The sequence below is a fragment of the Cariama cristata genome, unplaced genomic scaffold (assembly GCF_000690535.1).
Source record: "Cariama cristata isolate BGI_N322 unplaced genomic scaffold, ASM69053v1 scaffold28658, whole genome shotgun sequence".
Classification (NCBI taxonomy): Eukaryota; Metazoa; Chordata; class Aves; order Cariamiformes; family Cariamidae; genus Cariama; species Cariama cristata.
The window spans coordinates 1-15,570 of NW_009631067.1; the positions used below are offsets into that span (position 1 = coordinate 1).

Here is a 15,570-nt window from a genome sequence, read left to right on the forward strand (position 1 = left end):
AGCTATAGGGACCCAGATTGTCCCCGTATCCTTCCCAGGGGGCTGCCCCATAGCCGTCCGGTGGGCTTGGCCCAGCTGTAGGGACCCACGTTGTCCCCGTCCCCTTCCCAGGGGCTGCCCCGGCTATAGCGACCCGGAATGCTCCCATATTGCACCCCCCCGGCTGCCCCACATCCTATTTGCGGGGCTCCCCCCATCTCCGGGGACCTGGGATCCCACCCACGGGACCACCCCCGGCCAGAGGGACCTGCATCATTGCCGTGGGGTCACCCCCGGCTATGGGGACTCGGGGCTGCCCCTGTGTCCTCCCCAAAGACGGTTAAGCACCCCTCTTCTAAGGAATGTTTAACACCCATGAAAATGGGGGGGAAAGCTCCGCGATGGTTTCTGTGCCCACTGCTGTGGATATTGGCCTTTCCTTATTCCACGGTACGGATTTCACTGCAGTGCCTGAACAGGCTTAGGCAGCAGCGTGGGTTATTTTTTAAAAGCAATCTGGTAAAAAAGCATTTTTGATTTCTGTTAAGTGATGCATTTGGGGGGAGAAGGGAGGATATGGGATGCTCCGGCGTGAAACTCAGTCTTCTGGAGGTGTCGCTTTGTATGGAGCAGTTGCTGCAGGATCCCTGAGTTTATCAGAGAGCTTTGTGATGGAGCAGGTTCATGATAAACGTGCAGGGAAGCCTGCCAGGTAGTAAAACCCCAGATGAACATCCTGCCCGAGCAACTACTGTTCTTGTTCAGGATTCAGCAAAATCTACTCTTTTTTGCAGCGGGCAAGAGGCAGGAGAACACAGTTAGACACAAGATAGACCTCCCGCTTTCCTTGCAGCCTCCCGCGGTCGCCAGCAGCTCCCTGCCTTGGTCCAGCTGGGTTTGAGCTGAGGTGCGGGTAGGGACGGTTGCATGTGTGCATTAACCACATGAGTGGAGAAACTAACTGCTGGTTGGGAAACATAGTAATCATCATAATTAAAACATCAGAATTTACATCTCGCTTTTTCCTAGAATCTTGTTTTGCAGTAGAAACAACTTCCAGAGTTCTCGCGTTGCCAAAGACAAATCATGTTTGTTCCTAATATGCTGAAATGATTTGGACACTCGGTCTGATTGAAAAAAGTAAATTGCTGAATTATTACTGCCCCTGTGAGATTTATCATTCTTCACATCTTTTGAACATGCAAATTCACGGATAGAACAAGCGGAGATTAACTGGGCATTACTAATTGCTAATCACAAAGGCTGTCAGGGTAAAATTAGAAAGGGAATGTTTTGTAAAAACCCAGCTCCTCTTGCTTAGTGCTTCCAGTATTTGGTTTTCAAGTTTTTGTGGGCAGAGCCTTGAAGCAGGGTTTTTTCTTTGCTGGAACAAGCAGGTGGGGTTTTTTCTCTGATTTTTGTTAGCAAAATACTAATGACCCAGAAGATGGGAACGCTAACATACACCTAGTACAGGCTAAATCCAATTAGTGTGTCTTGAGCTAAGAAGAAGCCAATTACTGTACGTGGCAATTCACTGTCAGTGAAACTGGTTTCTGCTCGGACTGTGACCCGTGAGGATAAGAGGGAGAGATCCTGCCTCGGCCCAAGCCCTGCTCTGCCAAAGGCTGCTCCACCCGGACGGATGCTCCTGCGGGATCTGGCTGTCGTGATGCTGCTTGCGAGGGGTGCCCTGGGACGGGGCAGCCTGGGCTCAGCCTGGGCAGCAAGTATTATTTTGGGGTTATCAAGATGGTCTTGTCTAGCCTGGACCTGGGGTTGGACATAGGAGCTGGTGTTCCCAAAGTGCTCCTCAGCCTATGGAAAGACCACTTCAAGCTTTACGTTAACTCAGGCTGGTCCTGTTCAGTTCGGGCTGCCTGTGACTGCAGTTGTCTTGGTCTCACCAGCCAGCTGTACAAACTTCAGTCTGAAGGTGTTTGCATTCACCAGTCCAGAGATTGGGATCTCTGGGAAACGTGGAAGTCAAGAGCAGATACTGCAGTAAGAGGAGGTGTAAAGCGCTAGAAGAGTTATGGCCAGCAGCTCCATCTCTATCATGGCCTCATCAAGCTCGGATATTTTTAAGGCTCAGCTGTAAGGTCCCGGTAACCTGACCTCTGAAGCTGGCTCTGCCTAAGCAGGTTTGACTAGGGAGCTCCAGATGTCCCCTTCTCTGAGGTTTTTCCTCTTATTCTAAATGAAGTTAAGATGTAGATAAAATGTTATCAGCACCTTATCCCATATACATAACAAGCAGAAACCTCTCTGGATTCCCAGTAATGCCGTGTCTCCTCACCCACAGCAGCAGATGCCTGAGATGCCGATGTGATGCTCACTGCTACTGCCCGTAGTGGGAGGCGCGCTGGTCGGCAGGGCTATGGGGAAACTGCAGAGTAAAATCAGCTTCTCCACCACCAAATACAGGTAAAGCAACGCCAGATGATCATGTCTTAAGTTAATAAACCAGTTATGAGAGTGAATAGAGAACAGCAAATGAATAGACACTATAGCAAGCACGTGGGTTTAGTTTCATTATTGAATGTATGAATCAGATGTTCATTTTTGACCCTCGCTTCTGAGGTCTGCTCAGCTTCTTTGGGGGACTGAAATCCACAACGGAGCTTGCAGGAGTGGCCGAGCACATAAACATGGCCAGTGGTCGTGCTCTGTGATGGCTAAGGCAGAGCTCCAAAGCTAACATCTCCAGGGGCGGCTGTTTGGCCCCTGTATCCAAACTGCTTCATTGTCTCTTCAGAGACTGCCATCAGCAAGGTGGGTGATTTTTGCCTGGAGACCAGCTGAGAGCACAGGGTGGCAGCAGGGGGGACTGGACGTGCTTGGCAAGGCTGGTGTCAGAGCAAAGGAGACCAGCAGAGCCTGGTGGGTGTTAGCGAAAGTGGAGGCTGGTAAGATCAAAGTTTCTTGTCTTCTTTGCACCAGCACAGAGTGAGTAAACATCTAAATATTTAGCAGCTGTAGAGGTAGAATAGGTCTGCTCCATCTCACCTAGTCCAGGAGATGCATTTGTCCATTCACAGCTTCTCTTTGGCTTTCTAAAGGCAGATGTTGTCACTGCCCAGCCCAGCCAGTGGTGCCAGCTCCCAGACCTCGGTCTCACTGGGGAACAGCACCCTGAGTTTGCCTTAAAGTGCCCTGCAGCTCCCACCGCTGTCTCTCTGCCTGCTGCAGGGCCGACGGCCCCGTGGAAGAGATGGGACCTGTTCGAGCCATTCAGCAGCATGGCCCCGTGCACACCGATGCTGTCACGTCTGTGGCTGCTCTCAAACCAGACCTGTGTGTGTCAGGAGGAAGGGATAAGGTGAGGAACCCCCCCGCTATGGGTCACAAAGCACAGTCACAGGCAGGAAAATGTATTGACAGGTTAGGAAAATAAGGTTTCAATGTGAGCTTTAAACATTTCCATGAATGGTAACAACTTCATCAGTTCCTGAATTTAGAAAGAAAAGATGAGCTTGAAGAGAGGGCACGCGCTGGAAGCACATTCGAATCAAATTTTGTAACCTCTCTGAAGCTCAGATCACATCAAGTGCTCTCACGCAGGCTTGGAATCACTGGACTGGCCCTTACGTTACCTGGCGATGGACAGGCTCTAAAGACAGTTGTATATGCTGTAGGAGCTCAAAACCAGAAGAACCCGTTCCCTCTCCAAGCTTGGACTGTGCACGGGTCTCACTATAATGTAACCAAGAATGTGCATAATCCTCCTTCCCCTGCTGCCGCTGCTGATTGCTTCTCCCTGCTCCTCCGCAGAGCGTGGCTGTTTGCAGCTGGAGGTCCGGGGCTGTGCTGCGGCAGTTCGTCGGGCACGAGCGGGAGGTCACCAAGGTGAGCGACAACTGATGGGGCGTGGTGGGGTCTTCTGTACTGTTACCTGTCAGAAACTGGGGAACCAGCAATGACGCAGCGATGGTTTGTTATCCACAGAGGGATCGCTTTGCTCTGTCAGAAAGAAGGCCCGGGGCATCAGAATGTGTTCGGTTTTTCCCAAGGTCCCAGCTGATACTTTGCTGTCCAGGGAAGCAGCACGGAGTGGTTGCATCCAGACTAAACAGGGCTCCAGGAGGCTTGGACATATGCTTATCTTCCCCTCCAAGAGACTGTGTAGCAAAAACTCAGGATGAATTATGAGGTCAAATTTTTGATTCAGAGATGCCATTCACTTTTCTTCAGGTCTCCTTATTCTGCTAGACTCATCGTTATTCTAGAAATCAGCCATGCCTGGGAACGGCAGGGCTTTAATTTTCCTTCTGGCATCCTGATTACAAAGCTAAACACACTACTTGGAGAGCAGACATGCAGGGGTGTATACATGTGTGCAAGGCTGGTGCACCTCTGGCTGGTGACAGCCCCAGTGGGTCCCCTGTGCTGTGAGTACTGGAGGGACAAAGGGGGCTTTTTTCATCCCGGTGCTCAAAGCAACTGTGCCCTGGGCTCATTCGAGTTTTTAAGGAAGTTTTTCCCATAAAATTAATGGTTTCTGAGAACAAGGTCCAAGAACACCCATCCATCATGCAGCTCCCTGGTTCTGAGAGGATGTGGGTCCCGCTGGTGGGTCGCACACCATAGCTGCCCAGCGTTCTCTGCCACGACAGACACGGGCACAGCACAGGCTGCAGCACTTGCACTCAGGCTGAGTGGTTTCCCCTGGCCCTGCTGCATCGGGGTTTGCCTGTGGCCGGGATCTGGCAGAGCAGAAGCAAGCAGGAGTCGCAGTGTGAACATCGGGCAATCTGGCTTGTGCACATCCAGCATGGACAAAACAGAGTTTGAAGGTCAGGCTCTCCCCCGTCACGTTTCTGCACGTTTTGGGCTTTGACATGACAGCAGCAGTGTTGTGCTCTCCCCGCACACAGCTGGGCTGGGTGAGGAGGCTAACCGTCTTCTCCCCTCTTGTCCTTGGCAGGTCCCCTCCACTCTTGACTCAAACAGAGTCTTCAGTGCATCCCGGGACAAGACGGTGATGATGTGGGAGCTTCACAGGACTTCGGGGCCAAGCCAGCACTTCCCAGGACATGAACTGGTTGTTACTGGACTGGCTGTGAGCCCGGGTGAGAGACAACACGCTCCCATTCCCCAGGGATTTCTTGACAACTTTTCTTGACTTTTTTTTTATGTTCTCTTGTGGTTGCAGATGCCTCCCAGCTGTGCACAGGTTCACGAGACAACACCGTGTGCAAGTGGGACACAGAGACCGGAAAGTGTCTGGGCAGAGCCGCTATCTCCAGGAATCTGGTAGGAGCTGCTGGTTCCTTGCATCCTATCATGGCACCTTGCTGCCTGCTCGGTTATTTCACACATAAAACCATGTAGAGTGAATTTGCTCTGAGCTCGGTGCTACAAGAAGCCCTTGAGGCACCACACAGGTTGCCTGTGTGCCTGGGGAGACCAAAGCTTGAGGCTGGTTACTCTCTTCTCCAGGTAACACCAAATCCAGGAGTGCAAAGATACCAAGAGACATACGGCAATTTATTGATGCTCTAACTCAGAGCTGTTAGGAAGCACGTTGTGCAGTGGGAGCTGTGTTCCCTTTTGTACCAGCCCAGCAGCGGACCTGGTATGGGTACCGTCTTCTGGTGCCTGTGGTACCCCTATTCTCATGGCCCTGTGTCCTGTTGAGCTGTTGGCACCTCCCTGCCTGCCAGTAACCCCCAGTAACAACACCGGGATTGAACCTAGTAGGGGAACAGCATTGGTGGGAAGCAGAAAAAAAACTTCATCCAACGTTTCCTGCTCACAACCCAGCACGAGGAGGGAGAGGATGTGGCTGTGTATCTACAGGCGGACACCAGCCTGGGCTGCACACAGAGGTAGGGGCTTCTGCTCATCCTCTTCTCTCCGCAGGTCACACATCTGTGCTGGGTTCCTGGGGAGCCTTACGTCATCCAGACCTCAGAGGATAAAACAATCAGGTAAATTCTACGTGTGGCCACAGAGAAGGGAGTTACAGCCTGGGGCACAAGGGGATTATGGAAGATGGCAATGCACAAAGGGCTGTTTCTCTGGTTGTTTGTCATGACCTCCTGGTCTCCCGTACCCTGGCGGGGTGGCTTAGAAGCCACCTTCCAGCTCACCAGGGTCTTGGAGTGTGGTCTCTTGCCAGGGGAGGACAGTATGGGGACAGCCACGGCCATAAGCAGCAGCACTGAGTGGTGACTGCAGGTAAAAAGCAGAATTTATAAAAAAGAAAGCTCAGCACAGCTGCTCTGGCTAGAGATTGATCCAGAACAGATAAATGCAGGGATGCAGCGGGAGCTCTGGGAGCTGGGCTTGCTGGGAGGAAGGAGGGGGACTGCCCCATGGGGGATGGCAGCAATGGCAAAGCGTGAGGATGCCGTGAGGGGGTGTGGGAGGGCATGAAGGGAAGACCATTGTGGCAATGATGTATCAGAGTCCCCCTTCCCCACTCCTGTTCCTTCCAGGGTCTGGGACAGCCGGGAGCTGCAGGTGGCACACACGTTTCCAGCCAAGCGGCACATTCAGACATGCTGCGACGTGAGCCAGGACGGGCGGTACTGCCTCAGCAGCAGCAGCGGCTCCGCTGGGGAGGGCGGTGAGGCGACCGTGAGTTTGCTGGACGGCAAGTCCTGCTTTTTCTCTTTTTTTCTCCAATGTCTACAGCGTAGAGAGGAAGGCAGCAGATCAGTACTCCAAGACTTTGCTTGCTCCCGCTGCATTGTTGGCCTTTTGCTGGTGTCACCAGCCAGGGCCAGAGCTTAGTGTCTTCCTGCCTGTCCCTTTGGTAAGTCTTGTGCCCAGAGAATATCCGAGCAGATATATTTTCTGATTAAAGCACTGGGATTTTGTTTCAGTAATGGCATCAAGGAGCGCAAGGTTCTTGCAGAAAGTCTGTAAGGGACCCCTTGCTTGAGGTGTTTCCAAACCAGGGATTCAGTGCTGCGGGTTCTCAGCCCTGTGTGTGAGCATCAAGAGGATGAGACCATCCCATCCCAGGGAGAGCAGGACTGGGGATGGGAGCAGGCTGGAGATGTCGTTATCTGCTCGCAGAGTCTTAGCCCATCAGCACTAATGGGTGTGGGCACATGCTCAAATAGTCACTGATGGTGAAAATCCTTTGGGGTTTGAAGTTCTCCAGATTGTGAGCATGAGCAGGGGAAAAAGGCAATAGACATTGTACTCTGAGGATCGGCAAGGAGCTCTTTTTCCAAAACCATCTTCCTTTCTTTGTAAAACAGCTGTAAACGTTGCTTGTTGCCTTGCAGCTGTGGGACCTACGGCAGACAAGGAACCAAGTGTGCGAGTATAAAGGGCATTTCCAGACCACAACCTCGTGCATCTTCCTTCCACGGGAGCCAGCACTCGCCCCCAGCATTGCCACGTCCTCGTACGACAGCACAGTGAAGGTCTGGGACCGAGACACTGGAGGTAGGGGAGGGTCCTGCCCACTCAGTATGCCTTACTCTGGGATAACAAAACTGCTTCCTTCGTTTCTGTCTCCTGGTGATGATGGGCACGATGAAGCCTGAAACCTCTGGGTTTTACTCTAATCCAGCTGCAGGGCAGGGTGAAGATATGCCCCAGAGAAAATGCAGGGGCTTCTGCTTGCCGTCCAGCAAAGGAGGTTGTTCAGGTGCATAACTTTGGAGATGACAAGTGTCCTTCCTAAACTAAAAGGAAGCAAGGACAAGATGGCTTTTAAAGATACATCCAAGTTCAGCAGTGAAAGGACAAATGATAAAATAAAAAAAGAACAGGGGAACTCCAGGGCTTTCCACAGATGCAAGTGCAAAATTGTAAAGAACAGAAGTTGTGCTGCGGGATAGAGGGCTGGTCAGCAGCTGCTCTCACTTTGGTCATCCTCTTGAAGGGGAATTGTAGGCATTTTGCGGTTAACCCTGCTTGCTGGGTTGCTTGTCTCCCACCTGAGCTGGAGACAAAGGCTGTTTACCTGCCAAGCCCTGCCATAGCAGCAGGCTTGTTAGTAACGCCTTGTGCAGAAGGCAGAGATCTCTTGGGAAGCCGTTCAGGTTCACAGACATGCACCGAATGCAGAAGTCATCAGCATTAGACACTCCCTGTGGCTTAAGCACCTCTCCAAATGCACTTATTTAACGTAGGATGAAAATAGAAACCTGCTGATCTCCCACAGAAAACCTCTCGCCTTCTGTTTCACTTACCTCTTCTTTCACCCCGGTGCCTGTGCACACCGAGATGGCCGCGGGGTTAGCAGCAGCTTTGTTTTGATCCTGTTGCCTTCACAAACGGGTGAAGTGGCTCCACAGTGGTCAGTCTTAATTCAGTTGCTCTTGGAAGGGTGTAAGTCACCTCGAGAGACAGTTGCCTGTACGTCCGTGCCAAACACAGCTCTGTTAGCAGCTCAGCGTGGGGTTGGGGTCTCTGCACAAATACTGCCCCAGGGTGGTTTTTTTTTTAATAATAGACACAAACAGAAGAGCTGATGTGGCGCTTGATATTGTAAATCTTATTTCTCTAAATTTGGAAGCTTATCAAAACTGCATGTTGAGCATAGCACAGTCCTTTAGGAAAAATTTTTCTGGACCATAAGAGGTTTGGGAGAAAAAGTCATGTTGGGAATGCCTCCACACAAGCCCTGCAGCTCTGCCCAGTGGGGTCTGTCTGTCCATCCATCCCTGCCTCCTCTCCAGGGAAGGGGCAGAGCCTGACCTCAGCCTGGATCCCTGTTAGCTGGCCACGGCCCAACTGGGCAACGCACAGAGCCCCTGTGGGGCTGACAGGGGTGAGAAGAGTCTCTTTCCCAGAGGGCACATCTCGATACCTTTGGATGTGGGGATCCAGGACAGCGAGGGGTGCAGCTCACCTGCCTCAGGTGAGCAGATGGACACACGTGGGCAGAGCCAGGAGGTGGGAGGTTGGCATGGTCATGTCTCAGCAAACCAAGTGTCCAGAGTGACTTCTCTCTTCCCTCCTCAGCTTGCCTGGCCACTTTGTGCCTCGAGGGATCGGGACCGCTGGCCTCGCTGGCCGTCTGTGACAGCTCCACGCTGCTCTGTGCCAGTTTTAACTCAGGAATTCACGTACTCCGGATGAGCGATGGTGCAGACCTGGTGCTGGAGGAGGTGGCAGTGTTTTGACCGTAGTGACATTTCCGGCAGACTGCCCTGCGAGGGGATGTGACTCCCCGAGAGCTTCCCCCTGGCTGTAAGCACCAGGAGACTTTGTGCCTGTAGAGCAGTGATGTGTGATCGGCGGGGCAGGGGGATTTATTGGTTTCAGTTTGTGGGGGGCAGGAAGGCACTAGAGCTGTCTAGAAGAAAAGCCAAATGATGGATGCATTCAGGCCAAGTTCTTGGTCCTGAGCGAGCCTTCTGTGTTTTATTTACCAAACCTCCTCACAGGCTAGGTGCACATGATGGGGGCTAAGGGAGGAGATGAGCTGCAAGATGCCAAGGAGCAGCGCTGAAGGGTGCCAGGGCATGGGGCAGGGAACACTCGGCCTCCTTCCCCTTGCTCCAGTTGAGTGGAGCTAAGCACAGTGTGACAGAAATCCTGCACTGGGATTTATACCCCAGGAATAATACGACTGTAAACAGAACATTCACTGGTGTCCAAAATTTCATCCTAAGCCAGCTAGAAATGTGGGAGCCTGCTGGACTGGGATTGTCCCGTTAATGGCAACCTGATGTGAAACACCCTGGGGGGGGCTGTCCTGGCTGTGCGGCAGGGAGCCCCCTACAAAGCTGCCAGGCCTGGACAGTCCCTTCAGTCCCTTTAGCCGACACTTTATGGGACGTTTAAGAACCAGCCTGAGCATGTACGGCTGGGTATGTAGGCTTATACAAGAGGAGATTGCAATTAAATATTCTTCTGTGTTAGTTGCCGGCCTCTCAGCCCATAGTATTTTCCCTGGGAGTAAGTAAGAGCTATCATCCAGCACACGCAGATGCCACCATACTACTTGGAAGGGAGGAGAAAGCCCACAACACTCTGCTAGAAGACAAGGAACTTGTGAGTGGGTTTGGGTTTGGTTTCTTTAGAACATGATCTCCACCTGCACTGCACGTGTTGAGAACAAAACTGTGTTCATGTTCCTAAGGAACATGGACAGCTGCTCCCCAGCTGACAATGGGGAGATGAATCCGTCTTCTCTTTTCTCCTGAAGGTTTTTTACGGTAGCAGACAGAAATCAGACTGTGTGTTGTGATGTACCTGTAATTTCTCCATTCCTTAGAGGCAGAGGCTAGGGTGCACATTCAAAACATGTTTTGACTTTCCAGAATACAACATTTGCAAAACCTCAGTTTAAAGAATAAACAACAAATAAGAAAGCTCCCCATAGTGTAAGTTAGAACAAGACAATCCTACACCGAAATAGCTGCCTTTGTGTCATCTCAGGTTTGACACAGCAAAAACTTAAACAGGAAATGATGATGTGGATCTGAAACACCCAGTGCACGAGACAGCTCAAGGAGCTAGGACATGAGATGATACATGAGAAAGAAAAACGTCCCTGGCCTTTAACATCTACTGTGAGTGACTACAAAGGGGATGCAGACCTCCGCAGCCTACCTTTGCAGAGGCAGGGGAAGCAGGGTACCGTGTTCCTCTGACAGCTAGTTTTTCTTTCTTTAAATGCAAATTAAGTTTCAAGCCACAAACTTATACCAAAGGCTCCTGGAAAACGGAAGGTAAGTAGGGTATTAACAGAGGCTGAACAGCACACCATGCCTGAGGTGTTGTGTGGCTACCTACAAATGTTTAAAACAGACTGGAGAAAAGCTGTGAGCCTAACTTGGAGGGGAAGTTGGAAGCAGATGGATCATCTTCAAATTACAGCAGAAAACAGTATTTACAGTATAAAAACAAAGTCCTAAAAGTGGAAAAACATCGCCCAAGACTGGACTTAAACCGAGCCCTGGCAAACACAGGTGCTTCAAAAATACCTCAACCCAAGACCAGCCAGTGACTACAGCTGCTGTAACGCATGTTGCAAGAGCTGATTCCTTTTTTTTTTTTGCTTTAATATAAAAAAAGCAAGTCTTAGTTGAAAGCCATTAACATCTCCATTCCAGTTCATAAGCAGCACCTCTGAGCTACTCTGCTGTCCACAACTTGAAGGTTCTGTCATAGGAGCAAGTCGCTATCAGCTGGCCGTCGAGGGAGATATCCAGTCCCATCACCTTTCCCTCATGACCAGCCAGCGTTTTCAAAGGGGACCAGCCGGGGTGAGTCCAGATCTTTGCGGTGTTGTCGTAAGCGCCTGTGAGCAGGAAGTTACCGTGATTGGCTGCAATAGAGGATGAGAAAAAAGGAGAAGTGAGATTTGCAAATAAAAACATGACAAATCTTCTCTGCTAACCAGTGCAGGCCTTCTTGACCCAAAGATGCGTTTTTGAGTTGCCCCATCCCCTGACACCTCAGCTCAGGAGAGGCAGAGATAAGGAACATCAGACAGGAGGTACTTACGTTCAAATTTCACCCCAGTCACCAGGTTCTGATGGGCAGGAATGGTGTAGATGCACTTCCTTTGGCGGAGGTCCCATACCTTGCAAGTATTGTCACCACTGCCAGTTGCGACGTGGTATCTGCCAAAGGGTGGAGGAAGAACATGTTGTTGGGAGCTGGGGTTTGTACTCTGAGCTCCCATGTAAACGAAGCAACCTCCTTTCTTACCCGTTTGGGGAGAAGTTAACCCCGTAGATCTCCTTCAGGTGGCCTTCTAGAAACATGATACAGCGTCCTGTGCGCAAGTCCCACACCCGGCCAAAAGCATCCAGTCCACTAGGAAGGGAGAACCCAAGCATTACCCATCAGAGGCTTCAGCAACTGCCAGAGTACGCTTCGCCTCACCAGCAGAAATCGCTGGGGCGCTTGGCATCAGTCAGCGACAAAACCTTGATAATATTTCACATCCAGTCCTGATGCAAAGCAAACTCACCCAGTCCCAGCAAGAGACCCATCTGTGTGAAAGGCAATGTCATAGACCCCTTTGCTGTGCCCCTCCTGATGGAGAATCTCTTCCTGAGCTTCCAAGTCCCACAAGCGCCACGAGTGATCATAGCTGTAAAAACAAAGCATTTGTCCAACTAGATGTATCTCCAAGGAGAGTAACAGGATATTTCACTGACTCTGTGGACATTTTCTTTCCAGCTGGAAACCAATAGGGTCTCACAGGAGGGGCAGAGACAGGAATCCCAGTGACTTGCTGTTATTTACATTGCAACAGCCCAGCTGTTGTCAAGAATGGCCAATCTTTGCCCATGCTGGGCTCCTCTGTAGACAACTAATGGTACCCACTGGGCTACCACCTAGACAGCTAACGGTAATGTCTTAAAGCAAATAACCAAATCTCCGTACCAGGTAGTACCCAGGAACCTCCCAGATGGGTGCCACATCACACGTGCCACTCTCATGCTGTGTCCTTCAATATCTGCAACAGGTTCATCACTGAAAAACAGAAAGAAAAATCATCAGACACTCATCAGAGGTGGCTAGCTCTAGCCAGGCCTTGGCAAACATTATGATCACAGCAAAAGATCTGCTAATACAATACAAGCTATCAGTTTTAACTAATGACTCTGAATTCTGCCTTTTGTTCACACAGCTAAAGGTCCAAGTGAAACCCCTTTATTCACGCTCATGTTGGTTATAAAGTTCTCCTGGGATAATTATGATTGTTATTATTCCTGAAAATTAACAAGGCCCTTGCCATCAGCACTTTGAAAGTGCAGAAATAAAACGTGGACTACCTGAATTGCAGGGAGTTTTACTGTGACTACACAGAACACATCCTGAACTACAGAAAATCCTGCTATTCTGAAGAATTGCAGGGAGGCAGGACAGAGTGAATATTTATTCTCCCAGAATTACAGGCAGCAGCTCAGCAGCCTTCAGCAAAAGACGTGAACAACATTTAGTTTCTTTCCCACAGGCTAACTGAAGAGACTAATAAACCTGTCCCTTTGCAGAGGTACACTTCTGCAATTAGAAATGGTGACTTTCAGCTAAGGATAAACAACTGAGGATCTCAGAGCTGCTGCCTGCCTCTTCCTGAAGTGCACTGCAGGGCTCCACTTTTCAAACACAGCCGATGCTAGGGCTCGGTATCTACACCGTTCTCTTCCTCACAGGCTTGAGATAGATGCTGTGCTTCTTCCAAAACTACACTGTGCAATGATAGAGCCACTTGTTTTCATAACAGGCTAAAGCTTTTGTGCATGGTCATGTATTTGGTTAGTCCCTCTCCAAACACTGGTGCTTTCCAAAAACTCAAAAGTTCATTTCTTAATATCCAAGAGGGGAAATTTTCTCCTAAATGAAAGGTCAGAATGAAACAATCTCCAAATCTTCCATTCATCACCCAAAGCACTTTACCAATGCCCAGCAGCAATTCTGACTTGATTCTTTTCAGATGATTTCCCCTCATCTTGATTCCCCTAATCAGGGTGATCTCTTTTCCTTCTGAAGAAGGTGGCACATACTGAGGCCAGGAATTGCACTGGTATAACTACAAGAAAAGGTTATATATGCAGGATGATGGTAAATGTCCAATGTTTAATAACACAAAATAAACCCCAAAACAACAATGCTGCAGCTGTGCATGTCTGGTATCATTCTGACCTTTCCAGGCTCCAGAGTTTGACAGAACCATCAGCTGCACACGAGGCCAGGTTAACGTCCTTCTTGTCTAGGGAGATAGTGGCTTTGGGATGGAAGACTATTGCTCCTACATTGGTGTTATGTCCTTAAGAGAAAAGAAAATGAAAATTCATAATCTGCCAGGTGATCTCAGCCAATTCTTCAGAAAAGCAGCATGTCTTTGTTACCAATCAGTCAGGTATCAGTGAACACTTTCACGATGTCCTCCCATGTTGGGTGAAGTCCACTAGTTGTAACTAGTGGACACATCTGTCCTGCAAACAGCTAAACTGCACTTCCAGTAGCACCCACTTAAGAGTATCAAATGCCAAGGTTTGTAACCCTCAAAATGTAGTGAAAATTCAACACATGAATCAACAGATTTATCCTCACGTTTGTATTTAGTCAAAGTTGTGACCACTGTTCAAAGAACCTCACTTCTGTTAAGTGACCTGGCCAAAAATGCTGGTATTTGGCTCAAATTAACTCAAACCAGGTTTTGAAACAAAACAAAACACCACTCAGAAACAGCTAACTTGGGTCTTAGCTCTAAGAGAAAGGCCAGGACTTCTTGATTATCTGACACGTGCCCATGCTCCACAAGCCTGAGTGGTACTCTCATTAGAATAAAATCTGCATAAAGAACACTACATTTTGAGTCACAAAGTAATTCAGATATGGGAACTCAACGCAGAGAGAACAAAACAATGAAGCAAAGAGTCTGAGTGAAAGTCACTCTCTACCTCGTAAGGTGTGAACAAGGTTGCAGTCAGGCACAGACCAGAGCTTGCACAATCCGCTCCTGTTGAAGACAAGAAATAGATGTCAGCATAGTCAGGAATGTCAAAGGACAGATCAAACCCAGAGCTGCAAAAACACCCTTGGGGGGTTCTGCAATGGCTAAAATACCAACACACTTTGGGCAACCAGCCGTAGGAACCAATGGACTCAGACTGAAATCTCTGCTAGGCAGCAGAGAGGGAGTTCAAAATACGAAGAAAAAGCCTTTCTGAACTCTCATGAGTCACAAGCCTCCAATAACATCCCTCTCCTTCACTCCTGCTGTGCTCTCCCAGCCCCTAAAGCACGTGCTGTAAAAGAAAACTTACCAACAGGCAGTAGCGAGGAGTTTGGAATTGGGGCTAAAATGGCAGTAGGACAGTGGGCGATCATCTCCAATCTGACTGCAGAAGTTATTCAAGGACTGTAACCAAATACAAAGAAAGCAATAAATAAGTACAACCAACCTCGAGAAAGCCCCAGTCGAAGACTGAGGTGAATGAGGCAAATGTAAGCAGGAGGAGGCAGGGGCCTTTGACAAGTCACTTTCAAAGGGAGGAGATGGCTTGGAGCTACTCCAGCTCCAAGCAGGATGGCTACCAAGCCAGCCTGACCGATGTAAGCTAGCACGGCCCTGGGGCACAGCTTAACATGCCAGCCACGGTACTTGCCACCAATAACCCCATAGGCCTGCTTTGCAACTATGGTTTTGACGGAGAATGTAGTTTTGGCCTTTTTCCACAACTGATCCAATGACTGCAAGCAGACTAGGGCAGGCAGTGTGGTGCGCTTACAGGAGAAGCAAATCCTCTGGCAGTTAATGCTTCTGGGTGTAAACAGGATTAGAGTGGCAGCACATTGTGTGCTTGAGGCTCTCTGTTCGGTTAAGCTAGGAATCTGAATTAACGTGCTCGAAAAGGGTGCCTCAGAGTCATCTAAAACATGTTTTGCATTACTGCGTTGGTTACTATTTCCCTTGGTTTTATGCACTAGTGGCCATTGTACAGGAAGAGGAAAGTGAGCAGTCCCTTCCTAGCCAGCTAAAGGTGTGACAAAGCCAGGAATAAATTCCTTTAGCTTCACAGGCAAGTGGCAAGGCAATGCAGGGATGTCTCTTCATCCCTCTGCCATGCAAGGGGACAACTAAAGTACATCTCTCTGAATCACTGAACAAAGAGTTAAAACGTGCTTTATGCATACTGCAGGGAAAGA

General features: G+C 49.6%; 2 protein-coding genes across 2 annotated transcripts in view; one reads left to right on the forward strand and one right to left on the reverse strand.

Annotated features, from left to right (window-relative positions):
- The first annotated feature begins 2,359 nt into the window (after positions 1 to 2,359).
- On the forward strand, positions 2,360 to 9,074 carry WDR31 (WD repeat domain 31). Its single transcript, XM_009705814.1, has 9 exons — positions 2,360 to 2,406; positions 3,172 to 3,301; positions 3,754 to 3,828; positions 4,907 to 5,051; positions 5,135 to 5,235; positions 5,845 to 5,912; positions 6,423 to 6,564; positions 7,224 to 7,386; positions 8,914 to 9,074. The coding sequence occupies exons 1-9, from the start codon at positions 2,360 to 2,362 to the stop codon at positions 9,072 to 9,074; spliced, it is 1,032 nt and encodes a 343-aa protein (XP_009704116.1).
- A 1,876-nt stretch (positions 9,075 to 10,950) lies between these two features.
- Positions 10,951 to 15,570, reverse strand: part of PRPF4 (pre-mRNA processing factor 4) — a gene marked incomplete at its 5' end in the record, with an annotated part of 6,939 nt that continues 2,319 nt past the window's right edge. Inside the window, 8 exons of the mRNA XM_009705815.1 lie at positions 10,951 to 11,227; positions 11,407 to 11,525; positions 11,614 to 11,721; positions 11,879 to 12,001; positions 12,298 to 12,387; positions 13,561 to 13,684; positions 14,322 to 14,380; positions 14,688 to 14,782. Of these exons, the coding sequence (XP_009704117.1) occupies positions 11,034 to 11,227; positions 11,407 to 11,525; positions 11,614 to 11,721; positions 11,879 to 12,001; positions 12,298 to 12,387; positions 13,561 to 13,684; positions 14,322 to 14,380; positions 14,688 to 14,782 (912 nt within the window). The remainder of the gene's footprint in view (positions 11,228 to 11,406; positions 11,526 to 11,613; positions 11,722 to 11,878; positions 12,002 to 12,297; positions 12,388 to 13,560; positions 13,685 to 14,321; positions 14,381 to 14,687; positions 14,783 to 15,570) is intronic.